The sequence below is a fragment of the Eptesicus fuscus genome, chromosome 3 (assembly GCF_027574615.1).
Source record: "Eptesicus fuscus isolate TK198812 chromosome 3, DD_ASM_mEF_20220401, whole genome shotgun sequence".
Lineage (NCBI taxonomy): Eukaryota > Metazoa > Chordata > Mammalia > Chiroptera > Vespertilionidae > Eptesicus > Eptesicus fuscus.
Window position 1 is genome coordinate 41,369,299 of NC_072475.1, and position 16,945 is coordinate 41,386,243.

Consider the following 16,945-nt stretch of genomic DNA (forward strand, 5'->3'; position numbering starts at 1 on the left):
TTTAATATATTTAATGCTTTTGTGTGGTTGTTTTTTTTTGTGTGTGTGTGTTTTTCCCTAGACCTCTGGGGCCAGAGAGTCTCTTGCTTCGTGGAGCCAGATTAAAAAACACAAAAGAAATTTTTGGTTTGTATATGTTGAAAGTTTTTAATTATACGTTCATGTTGATACTTTATGAAGTATTTTTAAAAGCACAGCATTTGTGTTCTTTTGGTTGGGTAACTTGTTACTTAGTTACATGTTGCCTGTGATAATTTTCTTACGAAGATTGTGTTAATATAATTTTTGTTGTAGTGTTTGTTATTAGTCTCTATTTTTGAGTAATAGACTAGAACCTTCCTCTTATATTTTCTTTGTTAATACTTGTGAAACTGAGTGCTAAGAATATAATTCTGGCCATTCTTTCTATTCATGGTGGATAAGAACCAATATAATCTGGCATTATGGTATAGTAAACCACCTGTGTAGTTCTATTATGATTATTCTTAGATTGGATGAATAAAACTGCTGACTTATTCTTTAATTCAACAAATTCTTATTAATATGACTATATGCCAGGTACTGTTGAAATCTATACTGATTGGATCAAAATGATGAATAAATAATGTTCTTACATTGGAGATTAATTAATTAATTAATTAATTAACTTATGCTCTGAGTCAATTTTAGGCAAATTGTGAAATCAGTGATAATCTTTAGCTGTCAACTAGTTCTTCCCTCTTCAGAAATGGCCCTTCATATATTAGCCAGCTTATGTTATTTACTGAATGTTTACAGCTTTAGGGGTCTGTCCTCTTCCTCATTTTCTTCTTTCATCTGTCTTATCTCTCAGTATTAGGCTCTCTGATAAAGAAGTCCATATACTTTTTTTTAAAATGGAAAGTAACAAGTGTTGGTAAGGATGTGGAGAAATTGGAACCCTCATACATTGTGCATAATAGCACTATTTACAATCGTCAGAGAGTAGAAACTGCCCAAATGTTCATCAACTAATGACTATATAAACATAATGTAGGATATCCACAATGGAAAATTATTTACTATCAAACAAATGAAAACATTTGCTGAGTGAAAGAAGCTGGACACAAATGTCACATATTGTAGGATCCCATTTACTTGAAGTACCTGGAATAGGCAAACTCATAGAGACGTAAAGTAGATTAATGGGCTGGGTAGTGGAGGGGAATGGGAATGATGCTAAATAGGTACAGGATTTCCTTTAGGGGTGATGAAAATGTTCTCAAGTTAGATAGTGAGGATGATTGCACAACATTGTGAATATACTAAGTGCCACTGAATTGTACATTTTTAAATGATTAAAATGGTAATTGTATGTTATGTATATTTTACCACAATCTAAGAAAACTATAATAAATGTTCTTATGGCAAAAGCCAAAGAAAACCTCCAAAGCTTTAGACCCTCTCATGTAATGCTGTATTTTAAAACATCTCTCTAGCATTAAAACCTTTCATGTGCTTAAAAGATGTGTATTTGAATGCCTTTAGATGGGTCTGCTATTGTTTGCCTCAGACCCACCTCTCTATTGTATAATTCTGGCTGATTTCTATAATTTTGGTGCCATTTGCGTTATAATTTCTGCCTTTATGGAATAATTTTAATGGTGAAAATTCCAGGACAAATGTTTAGGAAGAGGACATGATGAATCCTACACTGCTTCTCAAATCTTACTATTTAGGCATGGGTGTAAACATTTATTGATTATCTGTTTCTAGGCATTTTGCTAACTTGTCATACAAACTGCACAACAATTTTAAGAGGTACTAGAGGCCTGGTGCACGAATTCGTGCACAGGTGGGGTCTGGCTGGCCCCACCCTGATCAGGGTGGGGGCCAATCGGGGGTGGTTGTCCAGCCGGCCCCGCCCCTGGTCGAACTCTTGGTCGAACTCTTGGTCAAACTCCCGGTCGAGGGGACAATTTGCATATTAACCTTTTATTATATAGGATATTTTTCTACTCTAAAGGTGGAGAAATTGAGACTCAGAGATTAAATAACTTGCCCAATGATGCAGAACTAGTAAGTGGCAGAGCTAGCATTCAAACCAAGGTCTAATTCCAACAAAGTATTTTAGAAGGCTGATCTTAACCTAATTTCATTCACTCCCCAGTTTTAATCCCATTATTACTTTCATTCTCACTAATTTCATAGTCATTCACATGGGCACAAATTTTTTAAATGGCCCATTCCTTGTGTTTATTTACCCTGATAGATTTTCATATTATCTCTCCAGTGCTTATGAAATTATGTCTAGGGGTTCAGATTCTGGCATTCAGGTGTTTTCAAACTCTGATCATAATCTATTGTTCCATCGGAACAGAAAGTGCTTTTTCATATCTGTCTTTGTTAACAGTGTTTGCTCTATCTATAATGGCCTGCCCTGCCATTTTTGTTTTCCCAAATCCTTTTTCTCTATCAATTTCAACTGAAATAGTATCTCATTCTTATATCTCAGTTATAACTCAGAAACAGAACCTTCATGCCTTCCTTATCCAGCAGGTTGAGTAATTGGAGTTCCCTAAAATTAGTATCAGAAAGTCTTTAAAAAATTCAAAGAAAGGAAAGTCAGATTGTAATAGTTGTCAGATGATGCATTTTCCCAGATGCTTTCATGCTTGTGAGTACATTTTTCTTGTGAAACATGCTAGGGCATTATTTTAAAGTACTATTTTGTTTTGTTTTGCAGGTGTTGCTGTATATACTGGAATGGAAACAAAGATGGCATTAAATTATAAGAGCAAGTCACAGAAGCGATCTGCAGTAGAAAAGTAAAACTTTTCATTTATTTGCACATAAATATGACTGTGGATGTGTATATAATTCTTTGTGTATAATTTTTTTTGTGTATAAAAATATATTTGACCCCTGTATAATGTCAAATCAAGGATGGTATCCTTGAGGATAGGGATGGCTTCTTATATTTTTGTATACATGTTGCATTTTGCACAATGTTTGGCATATAGCAGATGCCAAATTATGACTTTAAAATAAATAATTATTTGGTAATAATGGAAACACTTGATCAGACTAACCCTCCTGCAGATAACAGTGGTAAAATCTGGACAAAATATTTTTAAAAAATAAACGATAATTTTAAAGCTCTGGAGAGTGTCCCCAAAACAGACAGAAACTGGCAAAGAATCTACTCTTGAAAGACAGTATCAGCAAGGGGAAAAATTTAAGAATGTAGCTTTTTTTTCCTGAGGGCACTCTCAAATTCATGGACTGCAAAGGGCATCCGAGAGCCCGAGTCTTTACAGAATATAGGTGTCAGAGGACAGGGAAGAGCATCTAAAAAGGGGAAAATCTTATACAGGAGGGAGCCACAGAAGGAAATGAGCTCTAAAACCTGCACATAAATATTTCCATCTCCTTGGCTGACTATTAGAACTATACTTGTGCAGGGGAGACCCCAGTGGGCTTGACAATGAAACAGTAACGGTATGTACCAGCAAGCTGAAAGATCCAAGCAGAGAATTTTGCTCTTGCCTGTTGCAATGGAGATATTGTTTGGTGTTTGAGCCTAGCCAAGTTAACTTCCTGTTAAAATTAAAAACCACACTCTTTGAGAAACCTAAAAGGATACACTATGCAATAAAAAATAAGCAGACGTGAAGAAAATGTAACTTGTACTAAGTAGAAAAAGCGCTCAATTGAAACTGCCTCCATAATGATTTTGCAATTAGCAAAGACTTTAAAGTATATATTATAAACTAGAGGCCTGGTGCATGAAAATTCATGCACTGGAGGGGAATCCCTCAGCCCAGCCTGCCCCCTCTCACAGTCCGGGAGCCCTCAGGGGCGGGAGGCGAACCAGCGATCAGGGGAAGGCGACGCCCCCATCACACCTCTGCTGCTGCCACTGCCGGCAGCACAAGCCTCAGCCGGCCCTGGTTACCTGAGCTTCAGGCAACCCTGGGCAGTTGGGCAGCCGCCATCCAAGGCTTGCCTGCGCCTCGGGCGTCGGCTGGGCAGCTACCATCAGTGGCTTGCCTGCACCTTGGGCCGGCTCTGGGTGGCTGAGGGGACTGGGGTACTCCAGAGGCAGGCGCCCCGGTGGGGCTGAGGGGACTGGGTGCCGCCATCTTGTGGCTGTGAGCACCGCCATCTTTGGGGGCGTGGCAGTCAGTTAACATATTCCCTTCTTATTGGCTGTGGGTACCACCATCTTTGAGGGCGTGGCAGTCAATTAGAATATTCCCTCCTTATTGGCTGTGGGCACCGCCATCTTTGTGACAGCATGAGGGTCAATTAGCATATTCCCTCTTTATTAGATAGGATAGTTTCAAAGGTCTAAAGGACATGTCAATGAATATAAGAGAAATCTTAGCAGAGAAATGGAAACTGAAAAAAAAAGAACTCAGTGGAAATTCTTGAGTTGAGAAACATAATGACTGAAATGTAAATGTAATTAGAAGGGCTCAACACCAGGTTGAAGAAAGAAGAAATTGTCAGTGAACTTCAAAGAGCAACAGAAATTATTCAATCTGAAGAACAGAGAAATATGAACAGTTTTAGAGCCATTTGGGACAGAATTAAGCTGTCTAGCATAAGTATAATCAAGATCCCTGAAAAAGAGGAGAGAAAAGGGACAGAATAAAAATACTTGAAAAAATAATTGAAAATTTCTAAAGTTTCACACACACACACACACACACACACACACACCCCAAAAACAACAACAGAAAGGCAAAAGCCTAGGTTAGAGGAAAATTTCTAGTAATAAAATTTTAAGAGAAGAAGAAAAGGTTAAAATCAGTCATCTAAATTTCTACCTTAAGAAGCTAGATAAAGAGGAGCTATTAGACCCAATCTGAGAAGAGAAGGAATACTGAGGATGTGAACTGAAATCAATAGAATAGGAAATAAATAATAGACAAAATTAGCAAAGCCAAAAGTTGGTTCTTTGAAAATATTAATAAAATTGATAAATGTCTATCTACATTGAGGGATTGGTGGGAAGGGAGTTATAGGAGAGATATACTGGAAAATTACCAGTATTAGGGATGAAAGAGAGACTGTCACTATATATCTTACCTACTATGGTCACTGTATCCACAGACAAATATAAACAACTTTTATGTCTCTAAATTTTCCTTAATGAAATGGCAAATTCTTTGAAAACACAACTTCCAGAAATTGACACAGGATAAAACAGAAAATATAAACCACCTTTTATCTATCAAATACATATAATTTATTATAAAAAATATCTCCACACAAAAGTATAGTGAGTCTTTCAATATATGGTGCTGGAACATTTCGACATCCATTTTCCAGAAACTGACCCATGACCCTTTCCTCCCACCATATATAAAATTAACTCCAAATGTAAACTTAAAATATAAGAGCTGCCGAAACCGGTTTGGCTCAGTGGATAGAGTGTCGGCCTGTGAACTGAAGGGTCCCAGGTTCGATTCCGGTCAAGGGCATGTACCTTGGTTGCAGGCACATCCCCAGTGGGAGGTGTGCAGGAGGCAGCTGATCGATGTTTCTCTCTCATCGATGTTTCTAACTCTCCCTCTTTCTTCTTCTCTGTAAAAAATCAATAAAATATATTTAAAAAAATATATATATATAAGAGCTAAATTTATAAAACATGGGAGAAAATGTTGTGACCTTGGATTAAGGAAAGATTTCTTAGATATGAAATATACAAAAAAGAGTGAACGAAAAACAAAGCCCAAAATTGATAATTAAATTTCATAAAAATTAAAAACTTATGCATTTCAAAAGACACTGTTAGAAAAATGAAAAAAGACAAGCCATAGAATAGGAGAAAATATTTGTAAAGCTCATCTATATATATATAAAAGGCTATGTGACCAGTTGACCTACCGGTAGGTATAACGTGCACTGACCAGGGTGCAGACGCTCAATGCAGGAGCTGCGCCCAGCTTGCAGGCCCCAGGCCACCCAAGGCAGGTGCCAGCGGGGCGGGGCGGGGGGGGGGGGCGATTGCCGAGGTAACTGGCGGGGACGGGGGTAGGGCTGGTGAGCGGGCAGCGCCAGGCCAGCCAAGGCGAGTGCCAGCAGGGCCCCCCTGATCGCCCCACCAGTCACCCCACAGATGGGCCCTCATCACTGGCCAGGCCTAGGGACCCTACCCGTGCACGAATTTTGTGCACCGGGCCTCTAGTATCTATATAATAGGAAACAGTAGGAAAATTAAATTTTTTAAAAAGTAGCACATAATTGATATGTTTTATATTCTCATTTTAGGTCAATGAATACATTTTTGATAATTTATCTAATAATCCTTATTTCTGAAGCCATCATCAGTACTATCTTGAAATACACGTGGCAAACTGAAGAAAAATGGGATGAACCTTGGTATAACCAAAAAACAGAACATCAGAGAAATAGTAGTAAGGTATTTTATTCTGTTCTAGACTCTGCTGCTGTAAAGGAAACTTCTGATAGGAGTGACCACTCTGATCTTCCTAAAACCATTACTCTTGAAGGATGACAAAAGGACATTGCACACCTGAAACCAATACAAAATATTGAAATTAAACTGTAATTAAAATAAAAGAATCACAGTAGATGAAAAAACAAACGACATTGCAAATGAAGGGTAGCCAGCCTGTATGTACTGGTATACTTTTTGCATTTTAGACATGAACAATTATATTTTTATGTCATGATTTGAATAGTTACAAGAGATCACAAAAATTTAAATAATCTGTATTGGCATCCACTTGAATACTACAAATTCATTTTTTTATTTCTGTATCTTATAAGTGAAATAAAGAGTAAGTTGATTTATTTTCAATTCTGTAAGAGTAATTCAAAGAATCTTATTGTCAGTCTGTTAATAGAATGAAGTTAATACAGTTTATGTCATATAAAGTTTTAAACTGATTAAATATGGACTACCAAGAGAATTTAACCTACAATTTGGGTAAATAATTGTTCTTCAAATTTCATTTTAGATTAAAATACAAATACTGAATACAAATTTGGATCTCAAGAGACCACAAAGCAGATAATCTCAGGAACATATTTTTAGGCCCTTTCACAGAGTGCATGTTAAATGTGGTACTACTATGCCATTGAAGTAGGCTATTTCTGTGTAATCTGTAATTTAAGAGTTTTAAATCCTAGCAGTTCCAGCCTACCAATTTTGTAATTTTTAAAAATTGCACTCAATTTTTAGTTATCTGTAATTTTGAAGAGTAAAAGTAGCATGGTAAGCATATTCCAGAGGTTATAATTAAAATTTTGCCAAAAGCAGTTTTAGTCACACCAGGTTTTTGGTAGCTTCTGAAAAGTAATAAATTCAATAATTTGAATGTAACTGTTTTTTTTCTTCTATTTTGTTTGAGAGTCTAATGAGCAATAAAACTACCAAGGAAATGTGTTAAAAAGACAACTCAATAAATGAATTTTAATCCATGAGACTATTCTGCTTCAAAATATAGTTAATAGTCTGTTTAGACATGAAACTTTCTGATAATTTTCTGCAGTAATACTGAAGATAGTTTCATATTCTCACCTATCAAATAATCATTTTTTCCCCTCTAGATTCTGAGATTTATTTCAGACTTCCTTGCCTTTTTGGTACTCTACAATTTCATCATTCCAATTTCATTATATGTGACAGTCGAAATGCAGAAATTTCTTGGATCATTTTTTATTGGTTGGGATCTTGATCTCTATCATGAAGAATCAGATCAGAAAGCTCAAGTCAATACTTCTGATCTGAATGAAGAGCTTGGACAGGTAATGACCCTTTTAATTTGTTTTCCTGACTTGTTATTTTAATCAAAACAATACGTGTGCAAAGACTAATAAAACAGAAAACATTAGAAGGCTTTTACCAAAAACAGCCCTACTTTGCTCCACACCTAATTTTGTTTTCCATTTTTAAATTTTAAAGCTGTTATTTGTTTGACTGGTGATATATTTTATATCATCATATTTGTTTAGTACTTCATTCTCACTCTTCCTAATCTAAAAGGTTTTTTTTTTGTTTAAAATATATTTTATTGATTTTTTACAGAGAGGAAAGGAGAGGGATAGAGAGTTAGAAACATCGATGAGAGAGAAACATCGATCAGCTGCCTCCCGCACACTCCCCACTGGGTATGTGCACACAACCAAGGTACATGCCCTTGACCGGAATCGAACCTGGGACCCTTGAGTCCGCAGGCCGACGCTCTATCCACTGAGCCAAAACTTTTAGCTAATCTAAAAGTTTTTTATTAACTTGTATAAATAAGTGACATCTCACCCAGGCAGTGTGGCTCAGTGGTTGAGCATCAGCCTATGAACAGGAGGTCACAGTTCGATTCCTGGTCAGGGCATATGTTCGGGTTGCAGGAGGCAGCCTATTAATGATTCTCTGTCATCATTGATATTCCCTCTCCCTTCCTCTCTGAAATCAATAAAAAATATATATATTTTTAAATAAGTGACACCTCCTAAAATATCCTCTTTAAATTACAATTCAACATTTGCTATAGATACTGGGCAACCTTTAATATCACATAGCAAAGGTAAAGTATATTATCTTTTATTTCTAGTTTCACCATTTGCTAGTTATATGATGGGGTTAGTTACTTAATTATTCTGTTTATCTTTACTGTTTCCAAAAAAATGAACTTTGAGGTATAGTTTCTCATGTATCATTATGTCTTGGTTAAAACAATTTTGTTCCAACTTTAATTCTACCTCCCTTGTTATATATTGATCTTTTTATTCTGCAATTTTGCTGAACTCACTTGTTAGTTCTAGTAGTTTTTTCAGTGGATTCCATGACCTATATACAAGGCTGTGTTATCTGCAAATGGAGATAGTTTTACCTCTTCTTTTCCAAATAAATACTTTTTCTTTTTTGTTCCCCAATTGTCCTGATTAGACCTTCAGTACAGTGTTGAATAAAAGTGGCAAGAACAGACATCTTTGTCTTATTCCTGAACTTGGAGGGAAAGCATTTAGTCTTTCTCCATTAAGTAAGATGCTATCTATGGGTATTTGTAAATACATTTTACCAGGTTGAGGAGTATACTTCTATTCCTAATTTATTGAGTGTTTTTTTAATCATGAAAGAGTATTGGATTTTGTCAAATGCTTTTTCTACGTCTATCGAGATAATTATCTTATTATTAGAATAAAGGCCAAGTACCATTTATTATTATAGAGGGTTTCACTGATTGAGTTTTATATGTTGAACCAATCTTTCATTCCAAGGATAAATTTCACATGTTCATGATATATAATCCTTTTTATATGTTTCTGCATTTGGTTTGTGTCTATTTTCATAAGGGATCTATAGTTTTTAACCCCTTGTGATAGCTACCTCCCGTTTTAAATGACTTCTTTCTCAAGTCATCATTGCAATAAGCATGTTCTCAACATAATTCTAGTTGTATCAAGAATTGAGTATTTTATTCTTCTCTTTATGGACCTACCTTCTTTTAGGGTTAATTTTCTAGTATTAGTCTCAAAGAGTAATAAAATTATTTGTCTTATTTACTTTTTAAAATATGTTTTTATACATTTCTTTTTACTGAGTTTGTTTCGTGCCCTCAGTTTCAATTTCCTCTGTCTATTTTAGACAACTTTCTACCTCTGACTTTTTGTGTTGCTATCATTTTGTATTTCTGGTTCCAGCTCTATACCATTTCTCCTGGACCAGATTCCCTTTCACATTCTAGGTTAATTAAGCATGCCTTCTATCCCTGCTCATAGGTCATTCTATTTACTTTTTATTGATGAGAGAGAAAGAGAGAGAAACATTGATTTGTTGTTTCATTCATTTATGTATTCAATGATTGATTCTTGTATGTGCTCTGACCGGGGATTGAACCCACAACCTTAACGTATCGCAACAACACTTGTACCAAATGAGCTACCCAGTCAACCCTCAGAGATCATCCTTGAGTCCTACTAAACATCCAAGAGATAAAAAGAAGTACTAATACTACATTTTTAATCAATTCCACAGATGAACATGCACATACAGATGCCACAAACTTCAAAGTGTATATTTTAAAAAATATTTTCTGGTACCCTGTTTTGTTTCCATGGCATCTTTAATTATTTAATGGATTATCAGAATCAGCATCAATATATCAATTTTAATAGGCAGACTTGACTTAAGGAGACAGAGGCCAACTTTTCTTGTTTAACGTAGGACCATGAACACAAAGGTGGTGTTTTTTTTGTTTTTGTTTTCTATTTCTAGGTGGAGTATGTGTTTACAGATAAAACTGGCACACTGACAGAAAATGAGATGCAGTTTCGGGAATGTTCAATTAATGGCATAAAATACCAAGAAATCAATGGTAGACTTGTATCTGAAGGACCAACACCAGACTCTTCAGACGGAAACTTAAGTTATCTTAGTTTTTCTCATCTTAACAACTTACCCCATCTTACATCCAGTTCTTCTTTTAGAACCAGTCCTGAAAATGAAACTGAACTAGTAAGCAATTTTTAAATTAATAAATAGGAGTTTCATTTGAAATAGTTCTGTTTGTGTTAGTGGGGCAAGAAATATATTTGACATGTATATCCTTTGGTTTAATACTGAAAATTTACAGTCACTTAATATGTGTTTGTAAATGGAACTAAGCTAAGGAAAGCCTACTGCCTTTAAGTAAAGAAGACTATGCTGGGACAGAGCTTAAATTTATTTAATACTTTCGGAGACCTCACTTCTTCCACAAAAGAGGTTTCACCTTTACTTGCAATTTGGTTATGCCTCCTAAAAAGCTGACGGGTCATAAGCAAATGTGACATTTTACTCTTTAAAGTTAGAAGCAACCAGCTGTTATTTAAGCAGTTCAAAATTGTAGCATTCTTATTCTAGCTCTTAGGTTACCAAAATATGAACTGTATTTATTTGCATTTTTTAGAATTCTGTTTCTGGTTTCCTAAATGTTATTTGGGGTTGGTATTGATAGTGTGAATATTAATTATGTATTTACAGATTAAAGAACACGATCTCTTCTTTAAAGCAGTCAGTCTCTGTCACACTGTACAGATTAGTAATGTTCAGACTGATGGCATTGGGGATGGTCCCTGGCAAGCCAGCCTTGCACCCTCCCAGTTGGAGTACTATGCATCTTCACCAGACGAAAAGGCTTTAGTGGAAGCTGCTGCAAGGTAGTTTAATCTGATTTCCAAATTGTCAGAAAAAAACTTTTAAATAAAAAATGTGAAAATACTAGTATTTGAATTATCAGACAAAATTCATAAACACATAGAGGTAGAAATTTATTTCAGTTTTTTAAATGAGAATTTAAAATGTGTCATTAATTGTTAAGCTTACAATAGAGTCATATTTTGATGTGATCTCTAAAAATCTGGTTAATATGAATAATACTAGAGGCCCAGTGCATGATTAAATCATGCACGTGTAGGGTCCCCTACACGCTTTCGCTTTCGATCGCGGGGGAGCTGGGTGCCTGTCCGCTCCGGCACCAGGCCTTTCAGAAGCCTCCGCCGCACCAGAGGCTTCTGAAAGGCCTGGTGCACCAGCGGACAGGCACCCAGCTCCCTGCTTTTGATGGTCCGCGGCAAGAGGTGAGCTCGCTGCCCCAGAGGCCCCTTCTGTGCCGCAGCACAGCCATGGCGCAGATGCTGAGCTCGCGCCACCGCTGGCGATGCGAGCTCAGCGTCCCGCCAGCCCAATAGGCCACCCCGGCCACCCCGAGTCCTGCCCCCCCCCCCCACGCCTCCTGGCCAATCGTGGGCATAGCGAAGGTACGGTCAGTTTGCATATTTGTCTATTATTAGGTAGGGTAATCTGTGAGAATACATGTGTATTGTTTTGGATCTACTCTGATCCTTCAAGTTCTTAAAGATAGTGCTATATTAAAAGGAAATATTTTAAAATCCATCTTAAACTTGTATTTTAAATATTTTTATTCAAGCTATGTTATAATGATATATGGTGAAATATGAAATATTCCCTAAATTTTATAATTTTTTCTCATTTTAATCCTAGGATTGGCATTGTATTTATTGGCAATTATGAAGAAACTATGGAAATTAAAATACTTGGAAAACTGGAACGGTAATTATTTTCTTTATTGTAATTTTCTATATATCAAGCATTTAGTATAGAACAGATTTAGGTAAATTGTGGCTCAAAGGCCAAATTTGGCCTACAGCCTGTTTTTGTACAGCCCATAAACTACATTACATTTTTAAGAGATTGTTTAAAAAAAATAGAAAGAATATCTAACACAGACCATATATGTATACAAAGCCTAAAATATTTACTATCTGGCCCTTTACAAAAAGTTTACTGACCCTGCTCTAAAATGATGTTATTATTACATTGTATTTCATCACAATAATAACAATATTCTGCTTTGAATCTTTCATCTCTATTTTAGCTTAATGGCTTTTGAATTTATTTATATTTATTTTTACACACTCCTAGGGGAATGATTTTTACAAGTTTCTTACTAATAAAGAAAAACTTTCTTATATTTTCTATGATTTTATCTTTTAAACATTAAAGAACAGCTATCTTATTTCCACTGTATGATAAATTAGGCCCATTCTTACTATAATCAAATCTTTCTTTCATGATTTTATCAGTTCCAGTCATCTCAACTCTGGCTGTAAATTTTTATTTAGACTATGCTTGTCCAAACTAAGTAGAGCTTATTCTTTGGCTGCTTTCATGTGGGAGCCTGTCTAGATCATTCCATCAACTTAGATGCCATCATTTCAATCAGTGTTTATCTTTCAGATTGGCCAAGTATTGCATATGTACATCATGTATAATAATCTATAATAATAAAAGCATAATATGCAAATCAACCAAACCACCAAACAGCAGAACGACCGTCCAGATGACCTTCTGGACGACCATGCTATGACACGCACTGGCACCAGGCCAGCCAAGGCCGGTGCGATGCAATTAGTGGGGGGGTTGCCCTGCAGAGGGAGGTCCAGGCCACCCTCTGCAGAGTGATCCACGGGAGTGGGGGGGCTCCGCAATCAATCACCCCAAAGAGGGAGGCCCAGGATACCCAGCTGGTGGCGCTGTGGCTAGTGGGTGGGGCGTCTCTCTGAGGAGCCATTGATGGAAGAGCCCTGCAATTGATCACCCCACAGAGGGGGACCCAGGCCACCAGCCAGTGACACTGTGGCGGGTGTGCGGGGCTGGCCAGCGATCGCCCCGCAGAATGAGGCCCAGACCAGCCAAGCGATCGCACCCCACACCTGTTGCCCACAGAGGGAGGTGACCGATGGCGGATGGGGGGGGGGCAGCACCGCACAGATGACAAGCAGGGTCGGGGCCAGCTGCCGGTAGGTAGCCAGGGGAAGGAAAGCCCTGATAGGCCCTGATCGCTGGCCAGGCCTAGGGACCCTACCTGAGGGGTTCCGGATTACAAGAGGGCGCAGGCCAGGCTGAGGGACACCCCATCCCCTGCCCCCCTTTCATTAATTTCATGCACTGGCCCTCTAGTTGTATATATTCATCCATAAGATTTTAGTCTACACCTGACCCATCCATGCAAATTCTTTTACTGCTCCTTTGAGAGGCATTTGTTCCCCCACCCATGTATCCCATCCCAGGTTCAAAATCACTGCTATAATGAGCCTCTGTTATTCATGTGAGTGTGTGTATTTCTTAGGTGTGTTTGGGCAGAAAAGAGGAGAATCAGTTACATTTTTTAGTGAGAAAGACATGGAGCTATGGGCAGATCTGGATTCCACTCACAAACTTACTTGACGTTAGGCAAACTACTTAATCTTCCTGTGTTTAATAGTCCTCATTTGTAAAACAAGATAAGACCTACCTCCCTTGATTCTCGTAGGTCTTAAAGCATGATATGTAAAGTACATGGCATTTGGTTAGTGCTCAATAAATGTTAATTCCTTCTATTTGTATCTTCTTTTGTTAGTAATAAGTCATAACCAGTCATCTTGAAAATGTAGTTGAGGTTAATTTCTTGTTCTAAATTAATCGTTTTTATCTTTAATAGGGACTCTTTCTAAATATTTACTTGATATTCAAAAAGTAAAGTTTTGTCTTTTTTTTTTCCCTATTAGGTACAGACTGCTTCATATTCTGGAATTTGATTCAGATCGTAGGAGAATGAGTGTAATTGTTCAGGCACCTTCAGGTAACCAACCTGAACTTCTATGAATTTTTATTTATCTAATATTAAGAGCTTGATAACTCATTTTTCTTTTTAGGTGAGAAGTTTTTATTTGCTAAAGGAGCTGAATCATCAATTCTCCCTACATGTATAGGTGGAGAAATAGAAAAAACAAGAATTCATGTAGATGAATTTGCTTTGGTGAGTGCAAATTTCTATGATTTAAAAACTCTGAAAGATATGTATATCTACCTATATATTATATAAATATTTGAAAGATTTGGGGTTTCATTTTTGCATTAATTTATCAAAAATTATAGAATTATGTGTTGGCTCCATGTTCTTTAGTTAAAAGTTAACTTTTAACCTGTTAAATGTGTCTTCTCTTTGAACCTATTATAATCAGGGTACTTCCAGCAGCAAGGACCATTTAGGTTACTATATTAAAAAGTGGGGAGGGTTACTAAAAAAATAAAGGGGAAATCCCAAGGATGTGGAGAAATTGGAACCCTCATACACTTGTGGGAATATAAATAATATAGCCACTTTAGAAAATAGTTTGGCAGTTTTTCATAGGCCATGGAGTATACTAAATGATGCAGCAATTTCACTCCTAGGCATACACTCTAGAGAATTGACAACATGTCTACCAAGAACTTGTACACAACTGTTCTCAGCAGCAGTACTTCTAATAGCCAAAAAATGGAAACACCCAAAATTCCATCAACTGATGAATGGATTAAACTATGTCATATCCATATAATGGACTATTTGGCCACTGAAAGAAATGAAGTGCTAATATATCCCACAACATGCATCAACCTTGAAGAGATTATGCTGAGTGAAAGAAGCTAGTCCCAAAGTCCACAGAGTTTATTTATATGAAAAATCCAAAATAAGCCAATTTATAGTGATTGCCACAGTCTAGAGGAAGAGGGGGAAGTGTAGTGTCTGCTAATGGATACGGAATTCTTTTGGGTGTGATGAAAAGGTTCTGGAATTAAATACTGAAATAATTACACAACTCTTTAACTAAAAATTATCCTCTTTAAAGGAGTGAATTTTATGGTATGTGAATTATGTCTTTCAATAAAATAATGTAGGAGAATCTTACAGAAATAAAGTGCGAATTATGTGAATAGAAAAATTATTAAGCAGTTCTCTCAGTCTTAGGACCTCATGATATCTCATTCCTGCTTTTCTGTAAATGTATGCTATGTACTCATCTCGGCTGAACTGCCTCCTTTACTTACGGCTTCTTTTTTCCTATTACTGTTCCCTAATTGTTTATGATCTGGTTCATTTACCACACTGTAACATCCATGAGAACAAAGACATTGTTTTACCTTACTATCATATCAGTATTCAGAACAGTGCTGGCACATAGTTGACAATAAATGTTTGTTATAGAGAAAACTAAGTTCATTTGTTAATAAATCTCATAGTCCTTTAACTGTTGTTTAAGAGAAGCATTTATAGGTGTGGGTCATTTGCAAATTAAGAAATGCCAATATTTAGAAATCTGCTAAATAGTGTCATATAGTACTTTTAAATCTGCCTTTCCAAGTTCTGTAATTGGAACATTTACTTTGGGTTTTTCTGAGGAAAATATATAGCAAGAAAAGGAACTTTTATAAGTTTCTGTAGATTTATATACCAACTTTCAAATACTAATACCATAAGAAAAATTTGAACCCAGTAGGATCAGAAAAATCAAGCATATATATTTTAAAATTCTGTGTAATTCCAGTTCACCAGTGAAGATGTAATGATACAATTTTGAATCATTCAGTGGCTCTAGAAAGTATTGGTTGTTTGATAATGGCCACCTTATAGACTTCTTTATTTGAATTGCAAGTTTGTCATACCATAAAACCAGGAGTGGGGAACTTTTTTCTGGCAAGGGCCACTTAAATATTTATAACATCATGTGTGGGCCATACAAAATTATCAGCTTAAAAATTAGCCTGCTATATTTGGTCAAACATTTAATTAACTCACTCCTAATGCTTTGGCAGGCCAGACCAAATGATTTCACAGACTCTTATGGCCCGATGTTCCCCACCCCTGCCATAAACCCTCAGGAAATGATACTCCCTTTTGTTTAAAAAATTTCTTATGAAGTAGGTAAAAGTGGATTTGTAATAGTTAAAACAGAAAAGCAGAACCTGGGGCTGCCTCTCGATAATCATGAAGGTTCCATTATGGAACTTTTTGGCTTTCCATGTAAAACAGTTTTAAAACAACAGATAAGATAATCTTATGATTCTATCTATTCTCTAATATACAATTCAATGACCTTACTTGTTTTGAGCAACTTATTAAGAACTCGTTAGAAATTGAAAGAGTTATGATAATATGTGTTCCATAACTCAGATCACTAGGACTTTTTTATCACTTCATTTATTTTCTGTCACTAGATGATAGTACTTTTTAAATTATTTGTAATTGATTTTTGGTAATGGGGTCCTCAGTTTTATTTCAGTGACTTCTTGATTCCCCATTAGTTATTTTTGTTTAATTTTTGTCTTTAATTTTTCTGTGTTAGAAAGGGCTAAGAACTCTGTGCATGGCTTATAGACAGTTGACGTCTAAAGAATATGAGGTAATAGATAGACGCCTATTTGAAGCCAGGACTGCCTTGCAGCAACGGGAAGAAAAATTGGCAAATGCCTTCCAATTCATAGAGAAAGACCTAATATTACTTGGAGCTACAGCAGTAGAAGACAGGTAAGTATCAGATAAATAGGCAATATCATTTTTCTCATGCAAGAATTTTTTTAGCCAAGTGTTCCTAATTTATGACACAAGTTTTATTTATTAACATCATGTAATTAATATATTGAAAATCA

General features: G+C 36.3%; 1 protein-coding gene across 7 annotated transcripts in view; it reads left to right on the top strand.

Annotated features, from left to right (window-relative positions):
• ATP11B (ATPase phospholipid transporting 11B (putative)) overlaps positions 1–16,945 on the top strand; it is a 98,503-nt gene that overhangs the window by 34,560 nt on the left and 46,998 nt on the right. For all 7 annotated transcript variants that reach the window (XM_054713764.1, XM_054713769.1, XM_054713768.1 and 4 more), the window contains 10 exons: positions 62–126; positions 2,705–2,786; positions 6,241–6,391; positions 7,546–7,743; positions 10,211–10,450; positions 10,958–11,133; positions 11,978–12,046; positions 14,044–14,117; positions 14,191–14,294; positions 16,642–16,823. In XM_054713764.1, the coding sequence (XP_054569739.1) occupies positions 62–126; positions 2,705–2,786; positions 6,241–6,391; positions 7,546–7,743; positions 10,211–10,450; positions 10,958–11,133; positions 11,978–12,046; positions 14,044–14,117; positions 14,191–14,294; positions 16,642–16,823 (1,341 nt within the window). The remainder of the gene's footprint in view (positions 1–61; positions 127–2,704; positions 2,787–6,240; positions 6,392–7,545; positions 7,744–10,210; positions 10,451–10,957; positions 11,134–11,977; positions 12,047–14,043; positions 14,118–14,190; positions 14,295–16,641; positions 16,824–16,945) is intronic.